The following is a 17,656-nucleotide window of genomic DNA, read 5'->3' on the forward strand; positions in this document are numbered from 1 at the left end:
TGGTGTTCTACATAAGGCGGGTTTTTTTTGTCATCAACCGCGAGACCCCGACAAATTGAATAGGAATAAAATACGTAAAACTATTCCTAAAGGTGATACGTTTAAATGAAAACTTCGAAACCCCCTGTTAGTTGCAGGTTTGCTCGTCGAACGATAGGGTGAAAATGCGTTTCAAGTTATTTTTTGAATAAGTTTTCAACGAACATGATTTGGAGAGTTGAAGCAACAAATGTAGGGTTGATTTTCGCAAAAACGCCTTAGTTACTTTTAGCGAAAGGTGTCAAAATATCAAAAAAACATATTTGCAAATAAATATTATGTAGAAAAAACAAGAAGAAAAAAATCTTTAGATGTTAGTGACATTCCGCAAACAAAATCACGGGTCCAGCCGAACTCAAGAAAAGAGTCGATACATCAACCGAAGCATATCAATCAAATCAAATATATGTAAATACTTTTTGATGCCGTTTTAGAAGAAGGGTTAATAGCAGTCGGCTTATAGCCGACTCAGTTTACGTACGTCTCTCAGATGTCGGTCGTCGGCAGACCTATTCACGTGCGTCCCAAAAACAGAGTCAATCAGCCAACATCGCATTGCAAAAAAAGGATGAAAAGCCCATGAGCGAAACAAATTTAGAGTTTTCTGAGCGAGTATATTAGAATAGACCACAGAAACAATAGAGAATTACAAGGTTGGGTGGGTTAAGTGGAGCAAAGCACCTGAAACGAGAAAAATCGTTAATGTGTAGTCGATCTACCTATTGCTTTCGTCAGCGAAAGTAAATGGATTGGTCTAGGTAAATTAAACTGTGACAAAACAAGTGCCGAGCGAAGTTGTAGAGTTTGGGTAGAATTTTTTAACATTATTAATTTAACGTTTTTGTCACCATAATGTCTATGACTGAGGAATATGTACTAAGCTGCCGCTGCTGTTATGGCGCGTGGCTGCATGTGCCTTTTATCCCCCTGCGTCGATCGCCATTGACTTATTAAACGGGAGACACGGTTCGAGAGGTTTGAGGAACTGCGAAAGAAAGCTGGGGGTTATGTTTCCGTTTTTTTTCAAGAGAAAAAGGTCCGGAGAGAAGCTCAGAGTGATCTGCGTCGACGGTTATGCAAAGGCAGCCTTAAATTCGTCAAGTCGGCCCTGCAAAGAGAGCGGAGTATGAGAAGATATCACAGTTTGTTGATTGCTCAGTCTTCATCGGCTAGTACGTAGAATAGGGAAAAATCAAAGCAATCAGCGACCATCTATTGGGATTACAATATATGAGGTGAAGTGAAGGTAGCCATGTTTAGCAATTATGTTTAATTAGAAGTCTGGTCGCACGCTTGCGAGTATTGACACCCGACGTTCCCGTATATTCATAGGGCAGTTCGGGGAAATCTGTATATATATTTGTAAATTGTTAATTAATTAATAGGACCTGTACACCAGCCAGTCAAGTGGTTCCTTTTCTACCAAGGATTAACTATATAAATAGCAGACAGAACAGCTCCCGCCATAATTGGGCTTCGTCTGATTTCAGTCGAAAAGCTATCGTGTGCATGTCTGGGTCAAAATATAGACCTAGCCGCTTCTGGTGCTCACGTACATAAGAAATCTGACCGTTCTAAAGAATAAAGTCACTTACGTTTGGACTTACGAAGAACGTAACGTGGTCCACATGGGAAGGATTTCGTCTGGAAAAACATCAAAATAATGCCGGCTGCGGTCTGCAAAAGGCAAGAACTGAAGCTCGAATTGAATATAACGGGTGTTGCAATACAGTATAACAGTATTAGTTCGCTGCCTTAGACATTGTGTCCCGGAGACACCGCGATAGTTTCCGTCTTAATGCAAAAATAGGTATTCTTTGCATTTATTTTATTGTGATATATTCCTTGTCATAACGCCTCGAATGTTGTAACTAAGAGTGTTAACTATAAGGCATAGACAACTTTGAAATTATATATCTGAGAAGCATGTTTGCGCTAGCCTTGCTAAACGGAACATGTGGGGAAATGTTAGCTTATTTACATAATAGTAAACCTATTAAGTTTGAATATCTGGTTTTGATACTTAGAATAGCACTGGTGGAAATAGTCTGATAATAGTAAATATATCTTCTGAGAAATTTCAAATTTGTTATCTAGTCGACCTTTTTCTTATGCAACTTCTTTGACAATTCCTATTTCTATCACCGCTCACGAAACTTACTCACAAGCATATGCTTGTGAGTAAGTTTCGCTCCCACTTTTCGACTCAGTGCTAAGTTTACATATCAGCAAACTGTTTTTTACTTTTAAAATATATGCAATTTATGAAACTCATTTTTAGCGTTCGAATTGCATGTGCGCTATAGTGCAACGTTAAAGCGTCTGCAAAAAAGCACTCGGTACGAGATACCCCGATTTGTACGTCAATGCAAGTGGTTCGAGAGTGATTTTAAGTTAGACATTTCGACGATGTTTCATTTTGAACCGCGGTTTATCGATATCCTATATTTCTTTCGTAATAATTTTATGAGCTATTCTCTCAGGTGGTTAGCTGCCTTATTATTGGGCTCCCGGATTCTAACGATTACGTTTTGTACGCTTTTCTTCCGCAAAAAAGTACCGCAAAGAGGAATTGGAATCTGTATGATAAGATGACGATATTTATACATTACTCAGTAATGTATAATGTGTCTAAACAGTAACGCGTCGATTTATGCGTCGACGAGACGTAGCAGTTGGCAGAGTTTGAAGGTTTTCGATATCCCGCTGCCGAAGTGGTCTTTCCATCTTTATTGTCACCATACGCTCGATGTGTTACAAAAGAGTTTGTACAGTTCTGGGGAAACGTGACGATAGCGAAGTATTCCAATGTATAATATAATTTGATGAAGAGTTCCTCATGCTGTCATCTATAAGTTACTTTGCGAGGGAAATCTATTGAGGCGCTGAGGAATCTATCTTGAGGCGCTCACATGAGCATGTTTGCCTCCCTCGAACTCATTTTGGCCTTATTCCTGGCCAAATGGCCTGGTTTTAGAAATGTTTTTTTGGTGCTGTGCCAAAACTGAATTTGTTAGACTTGTAAAGTTTTGCCAACAGACTAGTTATACAATATATTGGGAAGCTTTTGCGTTTCATGTTTTTCCGTTTTATAGATCTTGTCAACGCTGGGGTTTGATCTACCTGTAGCTTGTTGTTCACGGTTACTAGGCAACGCGTTCAAACATGCTTATTAGCCACCCAGGCCACGTCGTCGCTCGTGAACGATCGCCTCCGATTCCACTGTCCGTCGGAGGATGTCTGAGTGAATGTTCTTTCAGCGAGCAATAATCATCGTCTTTCTATATTTTCTTTATTTAACTACAAGCCTTGACACACTTTTAAGTCAGGAGGTAACAACTATAACATTACGGCATTTTAACTAGGGACAACGTAACGGACAAAAACCAATGAGTTACTGCGCTGGAGAACTGGAAGTTTCGTTTAGAGCTCGACAGTAGGAAATCTAGCTTTTAAAGGATATTTGATGAAGGAATTAAGTTTATTTCAGCTTCCCGCATATTCGTTGTTTTTTTCCAAAAGAACGGTTTTTTTTTCAAAAGATACGCATGAACAATTCTTTATGTTCTTCTACTTCACCTATGTTCATTCATCGAAATCAATCCATAAGCCTGAAGCTTGTAAGTTTCGTCAACCAGATTTTGTTGACGGCAACTCAATTCGTATGGTAGAAACCATGCAATGTACTATAGGATTTCAACCAGATTTTTTCCTGCAAAAATTGTTAAGGCACTTTATTAGCTACACTTTAAGATCTGCTGGTGAACCTTAACAAACCACCGAAATTTGATGACTGTTTGGGTCATTTAAAATGCACCCGAGAAGGCCGCCATTTAGTGCGCAGATCTGGAGTCATGAATTTTAGCACAAATTTCGTTTGGCTAAAAAATTTTTCGAACTTTCCTAGAGTTTGTAGCAAAGATGTAGATTACGCTGTTTTTTGACATCGCACGGGAAACTCTATATTAGTTGACTTTCTCCCATGTCTGGTAGAAGTGTAATAGAACAGACTGTGATCTCATATAGAATCATTTTTTGTGTTTTTCATTATACCATAAAGTCATTTTAAAACGTCTGATAACGATGATCACTGAATCCCATCAATTTTTCCGCTTAACAGAACTACGAAAAGAGCTTTTTAAAAGCCCTATTATGCTTTATTCATTACCACTTCTAACATGTGATAAAGGAACAACTGGTATTGTGATGCTGAAGATACGTCACTACTAGTTATATTCGGTATATCGGCTACAAGCAATGTTTCAGTTTAATAATACGCCTTAGAGCTTCGCGACTTCATATAATTTTATAACGGATATAGGGAATTTAACAATGAACGGAAGAAGTAGACGGTTCTTATGTAGGTAGCGTGCTCTTGGGTTTTGTTTTCGGGTCTTGCTTCGCCTGGCTGTATCTCTCCAATGGGTTTAAACCGGTTTAGACTTTTGAACCCTCGCTTACACTCATTTGCTGGCCGGTTATACACCTCGCTTGGCAAGCCCTCTCCGGAGCTCTGCGAGGGCAGCACGGTCTCAGGAGCTACGTTGCGTTAAAGATACCTCTTTCCCATTTCCTTGTCGGTCTTGCCGGCGGCAGGTGCCCTAGGTAGCTTCAATTGTGGGATAAGCAGGTCTCTAGTTTTACTTCACTGGGCTGACCGCCGCCATTGTCACTGGCAGCCGATCGCTTGCTGCGCCAACGTTCGTAGTGATGGAGCTCCGTTCGCTGTATCGAGCGACCTCAATATCGGGGGTGTAAATATTTCATAATCAGAACGACTTTTATTGTTGGTCTCAGATGTTGCTTTAACACACCACTCCGTTCGATTGAAGGACGGAAAAGTTAAGCGCAAGACAAGACACCTTCAATAGTTAGACATCTTCAAGGTCGCCTTTAGTCTTGGGTAGTTGTGTGTGATCAGACTGATTCTGAAATAAAATTACCCTGAGCCAGATGGCTCATATAACGTTCTAGAAGTTTATATAAAGCAACGTATTGATAAGCCCCAAAAAGCGATCTCTTCTGCTCTGATATCGGTCATTGCAAACAGGAATTTTTATTAGACGATTTACTCGGAAGCGAAAGAACGGTCTGATTGCCGGCGATATTAGACAGCCAATACTCCAAACTCACTTTAAATTAGACTCAATGGAAAATGCGCCATTATAACTTACAGAGCATTTTAAGCCGCTAATTTTTTTTCTGTTATTATTACAGATCCTTTCCATAAATTACAGTTGAACGGTAGTTCATTAAAGAAGCCCTTGTGCCACGATTCGGTTCGTTTGCTCACTTTCATATTCGCTGGTGAGCATTATTTGCGTATATACAGTGAAAATGTTCTTCTTAAATAGGAAAAAAGTTTATTATTTGTATTACTGGTAGGCGGACGATTAATGGCAAGAGAAGACTTTCCCCAAACAGATTAGAGCCATCTCAGAGCTTCTTACGAAACCAGGTAAACTGCCACTGTTCCTAAGTGCCGATCTCACGGCACACAATCTGTTTTTCAGACACAGCGATTGAGTCAGTTCTAGAAACGGTTATTATTATTACTATTATTATGCGAGAGTAAAGCTGAAGGAGAGACACAAGATGAATTTTATCTCAACGGTTCTACTAAAATGATAAAAAAAAACAGTCGAAGCGCAGAAGTCGGTGGTTGAGAAAATTTCGAGCCGGTTTATGCAGTGATTTTTTTAGGAGCACAATATAACGCGCTAAACTTATTCATACGGGAGGCAATACAGAACAGAGGCTTTCCACGTATCTACCAATACTAATCGTTTCCCAGCTTGACAGTAGAACCGTTATCCATGGAATTAAGGAATTTGCCGTGGCCGCAGTGCCTCGTGAGTAATTCTAGGTCGCCGACAACGACGTCTTGGAGCTCTTCCAGTTATATCGAAAAAGTACAAACAATAGCTTGGAGGACATAGTCATGATTTTTACATACCGATAAAGGGTATTGGTTATGGCGTAAAGCGAGGCTTGTCTTACAAGAACTCGAGCACGAGCGTTGCAACTGGGCACAGAAAGGAACGAACAACTTGTTAAGGAAAAGAAATAGGACTGGCTCGTTGCGCTATTGTTAAATGAAATGGAGAAAGTGTTCGAGAAGACTGCCAGCATGTCGACGAAACTGTGTACTGAGTCTTCACAGGAATCAGTGGCATCGATAATAAGGCAGCTTGAAAGGAATAGCTGAGCAGAAAATCTTCCGAGAGAAATAATGGTTTTTACTAAAATAGTCGACTCAGTCGTGCTATACTCGACACCACTAGCATTATATGATCGAAAAGAACAAGGCGAAACTCCTTTAGATACAGAGGTTGTTAATAATAAAGGTCACAGAGACTGACAGAAAGGCGGAAATTTCAATGGCAATCACCATAACATGACTTTTAGCGTGGTCCAGACATAGCCAGCTGAAGAACAAGCAGCATTACGAAACCGAAAGGCAAAAGAAACCTACGAGGGACTGAGAAAGGGAGGATTGCCCGGACCGCTGATGGAGCAAACGAAAAAAAAAATAGCCAACGACGACCCTAAATAATAACAAAAGATAGAAGCTAAGAGAAAACGGTCGCACCATCAGTCTACCCGAATAACAATGAGCAAACGTTTCCGGTGGTTGTAGGGTCTGGAAGCATATGATTATCTTTTAGTGGAGACATGATTGAGGCCCTAAGTTAGGTTATGACGTTACGCCTATAAAAAAAAGTTTACGTGGTAATGCGATGTTCTCTGCGTAATGTTTGCTTACCGTTTAGGGGATAGGTGGATTTACCAACACTGTGAACGTGGTCTGGCTGATGACAGGCAGCTGAATCCCTAATCAATTTTTCTGTCAAAGTAGGGGCAAACTAGATCTGCGCAATCCAAATACTGAATACATTTGTCTGATAGAACTGATTATAGCCTTAGATAATCGCAGTGGCAGTACTTCTCAAACTCGTTGCGTCGCGCATAATCGTCATTTCCTTTGACGTACTATTCGTCCCAATCATTTACTCGTCACGCAGTAACGCACTTAAAGCTTTTCGCAATCTTCACGAGCGTCACTTTATCGGGACACGACCGTTATTGAGTATCGACATAATTAGTTAATTGAGGTCGCTGAAATGCTAACCCTTTGCCAACAAAGAGCCGTACAACAATTGGGAGAATAAAGTTACTCTTTAAGAATCACCGCGAGACCCATGAGTCTATATATCGTTCGTTGAAAACGTGAGTCATCTATTCTTTCTTACAAATACCAGAACGCTAAATATATTACAAATGTAGTTCCTGTCGTAGTTGATCTTCATTGCATCAGTTTAGGCTGAGATTGAAATCAATGGACCAATTTGCAGAGTTCACCGAACCTCAATTGCAGCCACTGTATCGGTAACTTAACTATTTTTCAATGACACGGATTTTTATAGTTTATAGCTACCATAGGTCTCTGTTAAACTGACTGATCTCTGAGTACCTTGCAGCATTCCTCTAGGTGAACTTTCTTGCCTCTATAGTACATGTTCGAAGAATTGTGGATGCGTTTTACCATTTCGATAGAAACTAGCCCTCCTATGATTATACCCGTGACGGTATATTTATTTGTATAATAAGCTTAGGAATACGTGAGATAATCTAAATTCGAAGCCAAGTAGAAAACTGAAACATTGCTTAAGAGCAGTTCTGGACGTAAAGCCCGAAAACACCTTTTGATTATACCTTGCTGTTCTTCTCAGGCTGATCCTCAGCTACATTCTTGCGGATCAGTTTTGAAAACCAGGCAGCAGCCTTTGGCCTATTGCAAAATAAAGTTGGAATTGAAACACGGGCAGCAGCGCACACGGGTCAGGCTATGTGGGATATTCTAAAAGGCGTTGCCTCATTTAATCAGCCAATTTTATTTCAGGAGATTAGCATTGACGCCCTCTTCCATTTAGAGTGAGTGTATATATTCACGAGAACTTGTTGAATATCGAAGGAAACGAAGAAAATATCCGGGATAGCTGAAGTACCGTCATTGCGGGAAGCGGGCCAATCGTTAATGAAATGCTTTCGCATAAAAACCGATAAAGTTTAGAGGACGACCATAGAATTGTTGAATAGCCTGCAGTTTCGTTTGGGCTGGATATGATTTAGATAAATTGAAAGTAGGTGATACATTTGATCTTTCTAAATTAACACAGTTGCCTCTCTTTATTATAAACAAATATTTGAGTCTATAGAAAAAGCAACCAATATAAGCAGATTTATAATTGTTGATACAAACCAGATTTGTTAGTATAAAATCTCATTCTAAAAGGCAAACCAAGAAAGCTTGCCCACCGCCGAACGTGAAAGAAAAAATTCGTAGCGATTCCGGTCGACTAGTTACTAGTTCGACACGTAGGGCATACGAGTTGATTATTATGTTGACTAGCTGGCCCATTTCAAAGCTGCACTATATTCTTTAAAGGCCCAGAACGATCAGAACAAAAAATGCAGCCTCAGAGAAATAACGAAACGTCCAGTCTTCACGATAACCGATATGGGACAATTGAAATTCGCTACGCTCCAGTATCTACGAACCAGCTTTCATGTCTGATTTTACATTGCTTGTAATTTTCACAATATAAACATGCCATAAAATAGGTTACACCGAAGCAATTAGCTTTTGAAATTAATGGAAATTCCTAATCCAAAGACTCATAGAAACCTACGAAGTTACGACCGCGGCTCAACGAATATTCAAGACCTTCTAAAGTTCGCCATTTATGCTTTTGGAGATAACACAAATTTAGACGCATTTGTCTGCTTTCACTTAGATACAGATTGACGACTTATTCGGTTTTCTTTCAAGAGCAATGAGGTATACAGAAATCAGCATGAGAATAACTTATCGGATAATTTGATCAGCTACCATTTGCGAGATCTCGACAGAAATTCTTCCCTGCATGCAAAAATAGTCCGAACCAAACCATCGAGGTAAATCTTTTCAACTGGAGAACTAATGTTTCCACTCTTCAGTATCGGCCTGAAGACCTACATTTTCCTGCTATAATAATTTGAGGCTTTTTCGTATCATTCGCCAGTGCACCTCTACCATAATTTATTTGACAACTTTCACTGTTATTGAATGTGACAGCTCCTCCCATAGGTAAAAAAACACAGCAATGCATTAGCAATTGTTTATCTGTCCTGTATATTTTTAGCGTAATTTAATTTGAATAATTTATTTTGCAAAATAACAATATGTGCATGTAAAATTTTTAGAATTAATTTCAACAGAACTAGCCTCGAACATCAGGACACCCTATGTATACAGTATTTCCACTGTCCAGTGTGACCTTTAATAAGGGCACATAGAGCCGCCACTTTGGAGGCTATCGAGTAGGCTAGGATTTGAACTTCGTTCGGTGTAGCTTAGTGGGTAACGCATTTACTTGCTAATCTTAAGGACACGTGATGGTCCGGGGTCGAACCCGGGCATAGGCAGATGGACTTCGTTTTGTCCCGAGAGCCAGTCAGCCGTCTGAACGAATGCCTAACGGCGACACCTGACGTAAAGCTCGAAACATAGAGGCTAGGGAGTCCAGCACCATTGGAAGAAATTAAAAGCCCATACAGCAGGTTTTCAACGTTTAAGATTGTGCTGTTGGCCTATTGCTATTCTCGTAAAACCGTTCAACCTAACATGACTGCATGTGATATCACCTTAGGCATTGCCTCACCTTTTTTTTTTTGTTTCTTATATCTGATGGTGTTTGTAGCGCAAGCACAAAAATCTGTTTCTGAAACTCTAGAATTGCCGAATCATAATATTTTGCGAAAACCATATTAAATAATTGTCTAATAAATTAAAAAATATATTCCCATTTGTTTATATTTATAACGGTAAAAGTAAATCTAGGCCTCTATTTAAAGGCCGCTTAACATCGACTGAGAAATTGCGAAACTACCGCATCGAAACTAAGGTGCGACTACGCTGACTTCAAATTCGTAAAATCATTCGAAATTTAAAACGATTTCCATAGAAATTGGGACACATTTTTGCTACAGGGTCTGGCCATTTTTGGAAGCGGTACACTCGTACGCGAATAACATCCCTAGTGAGCTGTAACATATTCTTAGTTCAAGTTCAAGACGTTCAAGTTTCACTAGGAAAAAGCTTTACACTTGGCCTCATTTCTTACAAACCAAATAATCGAATCATAAACGGAACAAATACATCGTCGAGAAATGTCTTATAATCAGTCTTATGTAGTTTATATATTTTTTTCCTTGGGCAGCTGCATTGATTCTTGGAACTCACCTGCAGATGAAACTTCGTAGCCATCTCGTACCGCAACTGTCAAATGCTTACAAAACTGCTTAACTGAACCCTTTTCAAGGACTATTTAATAGCTTTTATTCCAGGCTTGTGTTTTCACATGTGTTAAAAACCAAATGACAAATTACACCTCCTATTACCACTGGGGATTACGAACGGTACTATAAAACCTAAGCATTACAAAGATACCAGTTGTACCTGGTTTGTTGATTTTAAGGGTTGTTTAATAAAGGATTGGGGAAATTACGAAGAAAGAAAATAGTTGTGATTAATCAATAAAAATATGAAACATCATTTTTTCGTAAACCATTGCAAAATTTCTTACATTAGCTGAGCTCCAGTATAGTGCTAACGTTTATCGTAAGTTTCCCTGCGTCTGAGATATTGTTCAGTCGATTCCGTAATGATATTACGGACAAACAAGACGTTTAAAGATTGTTTTCTGCTCAGAAGGCGATGGAAAATGCGCCTCAATAAAGCCTCTGCGTAATCTGCGATTGACAGCATATATAAGATGTCCTACAAAGATCCACAGTGCTTTATTGAATTGGAATGGAAAACCCAACTCAATGAAGTACCATGTCTTTAAGGAATATTTAATATAGAGGTTTATTGATAATCGACGAAGGAAGCAATGAACGCCGAACGAACAAGCAATGTGGAGGCGGTTGCCTAGCTCCTTTTTCACACTGCCGTAAGACGTTCGATTTTGTCAGCCCAGGTGATCTTTTCAGATAGGCGTGCAGTTTATAATCTCGATGATTATGTGTATCAACTACTATTGAGTCTCAAGATGTACGCAATTCATACTTATACACGCCCGACTTAGGAGCATGCATTTCTTTCGATGTTCTCCAGGATCGTCTTCTCAGTGCCTTGCGCCTCTTCTTGTTCTTTAATGATATCACCCATCCCAGGAAGAATCTTAACCTGATCTTTTCAACTGGTTATACGTCTGGCTTCATCAATAGACCGAGTATTTCGAATTTTAGTGCCAAGACAAATTTTGGTCCTGTCAAAAATGAAAATGGTGTGCTAATCGCTGTTTGATTTTCAGCAGAGGAAAAATGTGTGCACCCATTGTAAAAAATTTACGAAGTTAACTTGACGTCCTTCCTGTCTTTGCAGATCGACGAATTGCAGGAATTGGATCAGCGCCAGACGACACTTGCTTGTCTTAACAGACAAACAAAGTTTAAACTCTAGAGCTAAATACTGTTCCCCATCGGATCTGCTTTTTTATATTACGCATTCGTTAGCTCGCTAATAGCTTATAGATTGAATAGGTTTGCGTAAATCATTATAACAAACTTGGACCTACATAAATCAAAGTTCCGTAAAGAAGCTATTAAGCGTTTAATTGTATTTCCTAGATCTAAATCATTCTATTCTATTTTTACCTTGCCGTTTTCCTTTTACGCTGTTCTATTTCTACAGTTTTAGAATCCTTTTTTACCGTATCCTGCTTTCCGTTGTTGGACGTCGTATTACGTTTCCCTAAGTTTGAAGCTTTTTGCCTAAGCAAAATCGCTGCAATAATTCTAACTAAGCATATCATCTAGTAGTGACGTTTTATCTGTTGAAGTTCAGTCCATACCTGAGGTTAACTTTTCTACCTTACGATATCAGCAAAATGCAAGTAAGTCATCTATAATAATTATAAAATATTTAACTTGCTCTATTTAATTACTTGTAATCCTATAAGAGCAGTATACCGTTATGAAATTAGTACAGTCATTTCCTAGTTCCCGCATCAACCTACTGCTGTTAGGCATTTTTTGCTTTGATGTGTTTTAAACCTTTATATGTTTGGAAAATCTATGCGTTGACTCACCTGAGTAAAAATAATAATAATAACAAAAAAGGAGATAGATATTCGTTCTTTACTATTACTACGACAACCGAAACTAGACCTTTCGAGAAATATGGAAGGGATACGAGCGATTATACTTGGAACTTGATGTTTTAGCAGTGGAAAGAAATCGCTCGTACATGAGCCGCACAGTATTGCTTCAGATACCGATGACGTGGTGAGGCAATGTCTACGGTTTCCTCGACAGGCTTCAGTCTTAACTGCGCGTTTCCTTGCGTTGGGAAGCAGCTCCGTGTCAGCCGTTTCGTTACGAAGTAATAGTCAAAAATTCTATAGATTACACGGCTTTGGTGATAGCTAGGACGCCACACGACATCCGCAGTACTTTGCGCCTAATGAAAATCTCTAATGACTTAAAGGTAAATATAAAATGTATGTACTCGCTTACGGCAATCGGTCCGGAATCGATCGTGTCACACGCATACCACGTATATGCGTACAGGAAGAAATTACTACGAGTGAACCTGGAAGCGTTGGCTTCCAAGCAAACACCTATGATAAGGTTAAGTATGTTGGACTTAAAGACACGTTCACAATAACGCCATTGGTTTGCTAGACCTTAGGCGTTTCGTAAACATCAACTTGATTTCATCTTTTATTTAACTTTAAAAGCTATCGAAACATTCAAGTGCATTTCATATTCGGTGCGGACGTCATGTCTAGAAGCTTTTTTTGAAAACAAGCATAAAAACACTGTTTCTCCAACAATTTTTAGCGAGATTAAAAATGCAGATTGATTTCTAATAAGAATTGTTATTGGTGTCTGACAATATAAGCAGAGCAAGGAGTAAATGATTTTGTGATATAGTCTAAGCCTAAACATAAGCCATATCTCCGTCCGAAATAATACTAGACAAAAACAAAAAGATCGTCAAAGATTTATGTATGGCCCAGTTGCATGAGAAGTGGGGCATATACATATATATATATATATATATATATATATTAAAAAAATTAAAAATCTGTCAGTCTTCTTTGTGATAATCTTTCGCTTCATATTAAAAGGTCCTTAAATCCTTCCTGTTTGAGCTTGAGTGGCCAGTCCTTCTGTACCCATCATATTTTCTAAAACATGTCGACAAATTAGCGTCTTCTTCTATCACTGATAAAATAAATACGTAACACTACATCTACTAATAAAGGAAATCTTAAACACTGGCTGATCAAGTTCTTCAACAGCAAACTTAGACTTCTCGGGAAGAAATGAATAACTTAGTTCAGAGATGGAGAAAGTTCATAGAAATGGTGGCGAATACAAAAATAGTGCTACCCTTTAGTCATGATTAGATGTGATTATCTCTAATTGAATTCGTCATTTAATTTTCACCGTCTCTGCGCTTGGTCGTTTTACCTGCGCTGAATTAAATAATCTTTTTTCTTTGGTAAAATTGTTTCGCTATTTTGCTTTCCATTCATGAGTTTGTCGACAAAATACACCCTCGTAAGTAAAAAAAAAGGTACGATTTTGTCTGACGTACGACGTATATGTTCAGACATGTGTTTATCAATGCTCCCAATAAAAAAAAGTAGATACAGTTAATGAAACCCAATTTGACTTGAAAAGGGATGTTTATTGGCAATGTGAATCGGTCACATGGACAAACAAAGGTTACCATAGACTCTAAGGAATAGTTGTTTTAGTCTGACGGAATGTCTAGCCGCAGTAAAATTCGAAACGTTTTGTTTTACCTGACTGGAACATTAGGATTCCTTAAGACAATCAATAGACACATCGGTCGATTTGAATTTCAAGGTTTCAAACATTTCACGCTTAGTATCACATTGTACCGCTGGGATCGTGGGTGTAAGCTCTTCGTTTTTCATAGAGTAACAGTTACAGGATAAATTTCAGTATAGAAGTTTTCGTAGAGAATTTTAGTAGGATCATTGAATCGCTCGTGGCGAATGGTACGTGTCACAGCCGGGCGCGGATCAGTAAAGAAGACTTTTTCATGTAGATTAAGTGTGAGTGTTTAGTGCATTTCGAGTGTTTACGTATGGGACAAAATACCCATTGGAGATGGCGAAGACCTTGTCAAACGTTTACTTATCAATTCTAGACTATTGTAACATGGAATCATTCGTACTACATTATAATGTTAGTACGAAATTCCTATTTCAAGCTTAACTTGATTCCCGTAAGTTGGCGCAGGACCGATTTGAAGACTTTTCTCCCTTTTCAACAGGCCTTTTCAGTTTAGTTCCTGGGCGCGATGGAGCGTTTTCCAAATCGATACCTCGTCGTCACCAATACGCAAAAATCACAGCTATCCTTTTTGTAGCAGTGGAAGTTCTAGCTCGGAGTGGAGTGGAGAACAAGGAACAGGAGGAGGGTAGGGGGTAAGAATCACGCTTTGTTCCCTCCTCCCCGTCAAAGCCTCTCATGCGCAGCTAAGCAGACGACGTTCCCAATAGCAGATCGGGTCTTGCCCACACGGGTTCCGCGTCCTTATCTCCATTTATCGTTTTTGCGCTCGATGCTCCATGTACATGTACGCGCATGCGCGCATTCACCAGTGCATGCAGGCACTAGGCATTAATGCTCATGGACATAAACGGACGGATATCAATGTTTTACTAGTGATACATAGTCAGGCCTGTTTCTCCTCCTTATTTTTCTCGTACCCTTCGGGAACGCACACGTCTTTCCGGTGATTCTGACAGCGGTGGGCAGTCTGCGCTAAAGTTCACACGGTCCCGTTTACACAAACACAGACCAAAGAGCGCGGTGCCGTACGTCGCGCACGTATACGTAACCTTAAAAACAGACATACATGTACTCACACGCGCACTCACTCACACATAGACGCACAGGCCGAAAAGAGGAACGAAAAGGGTCCATCTTTCAAGTACACGCAAACGATAGGAAAGGAGGTGGTAAATGTGGTTGCGCTGGTGGTACAAGTAAGAATCCGCCACGAAGGGAGAATAGTGACAGGAGTATGCAGGCATGCAGCCACCCTGCGTAGACATCTGCATATTAGAAGTCTTGCGCACCTAGTACACAGACACCCGCTTACACACATGCAGTCAAGTGAAGAAGAAATGGAGGGCGCGGAAAGGGAGAAGTGGTAGAATGAAGCAGAGAAAAATAGTGGTTGTGGCAGATGCTGCTGTGGCGGGACTGTCATCATCATCATCATCATCATCCTCTACGTCCTCCTCCTCCTCCTCCTCTTCGTCGTCGTCGTCGTCGTCGTCCAACCCCGTTTTACGTCGCTAAACGTGAACTTACGCTTCTACGCGGCTATCCGTTTGCAATTGTGTGGGCTGCCTTGCCCGTTCTCGTACAGTCGTGGACAGCAGTAGTGGCAACGGCGGCGTCGCTGGGGGCTCGCACGCTCGTATTCAAAGACGCGACTAAACAACGTATGCATCGAGGTCGTTTTATGGCAGATAGGCGGATGTCCCTCCTCCACTAAACCAACGCTATTGTCAAAGGGGGAAGATGAACGCTGGCTACAGCGGCCGCAGCGGCAGTTACATTTCACCAGTGTGATCAAACCAGGCGTCAACAGCGGTGGAAAAAAGATTTTGTGAAACAACAACCGCTAGGACTACTAACCTGCTATTGCTGCCGACAACAGTGGTCAGCTGCTGCGCTGCTACCACTTCTGGCCCACACGTTATAAAGCCTAAAGTCCTTGGTCATTGAAGACTTCCTAACAGTGAATCAAAAGTAAACGGTGAAAATAATTTCCCCGATAAAAGCTACAACTCGACTACTGAACAAAATCAGTTAACAGGAGCTACACGGGAACGAATAGGGCCGTTAAAGAAAATATCTTACATTTCGCTCCTTGTTAGGAGTTTGACTGTGTTCGATCACAGCCATTAATAAGGAAAGTGCGCTAAGTGTCTCTCGATTGGCACGGCATCTGAGCGCTCTGTGTGACTGAGTGCGTGTTGTCATAGCGTTGTTTTACATACGTCGTGGATGACGCAACTGAAAATGTACGTTGTAGATAACACGGCAGGGTATAGATAGATATACGACAGCATAGGACACAGTGAAATCGAAGCTTTGATTATAAGGGAAGCAGGAAGCAGGCAGCTCCTATTTCTATACTATATCATTTCAATCTAATGGAGAACTAAACAAAAAAGAAACAAGCTAGAGCGAAAACGCTGAGACGGATCCTAAGCGCAGCGGTGCGGGCATATCGTCAGCAACTGCAGAAGTAACGCAATGAATGAATAAGCGCTACTGCTGTTGATGCGTCGTTGTATGCAGTGGCACTGATCGCGGTAATCGCTTTATATCGTTATTGTTGCCCTCATCAAATGAAGGCACATGAGAATTGATGGGGCGCCGGCGGTGACAACCTGCTCCGCTCGACCTTGAAAAGATCGAAGTGGCGCAAAAAGTAAACAAAACCACTAACCGTTGGTCGGCACTTCAACAACTAACGAGTGATTATCCACTATAGTCGTAACGTTATTTACACCAGCACCCTTATAGCGTGCATATGTGGTGGATGTATAATAAACAACACAAGGAACAATAACATCAACACTATTTTTAATCCTTGGCCACCATCATCACGTTGTCCGTCACCTCCATCTGGGTGTCAATCATTACTTGTGTTAGTGCTGTTCGATCAGAAGACTGATCGATTCAAATGCGCAGATTCCCCTCAAGCAATAATAACAACAAAATGTTACTATACGGTATGCTAGCCGCGGCGGCGTTGATTGTCTCACTATCGGGAACCGGTAAGTAAATTTGCCATGAATTTGTTCGATAATAAAATGTCTAATTTTAATCTTAAATGCCAAAGTTAGGAATATACTGTTAGATCTCCAAAGGTGCAATTTGACTGGTGTATACAGATTGTCTCGATACTTGAAACCAATTTTTGAGCAAAAGATAGGACTCGGTAAATAGACAAAGCATTTTTTACAATGGGACCATAAGTCCTTAATGTTTATGCTATCGCCAAAATTTAGAATTTATAAAAAAGTAGATGAAAATTACAATTGCATAAGACAGAAAATTTCCTGCTTTTTTCAACTTATATTTCAAGTAGTTGAACAAAAGATAGCCAGTAGTAATAAGTAAATAATAATTTTAATTCCCGAGGTTCTGCCTTTTGGTCATAGAGTGAAAGTGCTTAAAAGTTTTCTAAGAGTTAAATGAACTTGCAGAAAGCCATAGATCACATAAAAGCCAAAAAACATAGAGAGTGAAGAGTAATAAAGAAACATTATTCAAATGCTATCGAGTATCTTAGTAAAACTACAGTTAACTTCTTTAAACTTGATCAACTTATTTTGTAGAACAATGGCTCTGTAACATGCCTGACACCGACAATAAAAAAGCGATCATTATTTCCAACGGTATCAGGCATCTCGAAGCCTGCAACCGAAAAAGTCAACTGGTTCAACATATTTTGATCTTGCTGTGCACGAAAATTGGGGATCATTCGATTAATGCCGGA

At 40.0% G+C, this 17,656-nt stretch overlaps 1 protein-coding gene across 3 annotated transcripts in view; it reads left to right on the forward strand.

Annotated features, from left to right (window-relative positions):
- LOC111252002 (uncharacterized) overlaps positions 1-17,656 on the forward strand; it is a 56,131-nt gene that overhangs the window by 12,052 nt on the left and 26,423 nt on the right. For all 3 annotated transcript variants that reach the window (XR_015329104.1, XM_022809259.2, XM_022809260.2), the window contains exon 4: positions 11,471-16,931. Coding sequence is in view for 2 of the 3 variants with exons in the window: in XM_022809259.2 (XP_022664994.1) it covers positions 16,838-16,931 (94 nt within the window). In the remaining variant the exon portion in view is untranslated. The remainder of the gene's footprint in view (positions 1-11,470; positions 16,932-17,656) is intronic.

Source organism: Varroa destructor, unplaced genomic scaffold, assembly GCF_002443255.2.
Source record: "Varroa destructor unplaced genomic scaffold, Vdes_3.0 BEIS01000005.1, whole genome shotgun sequence".
Lineage (NCBI taxonomy): Eukaryota > Metazoa > Arthropoda > Arachnida > Mesostigmata > Varroidae > Varroa > Varroa destructor.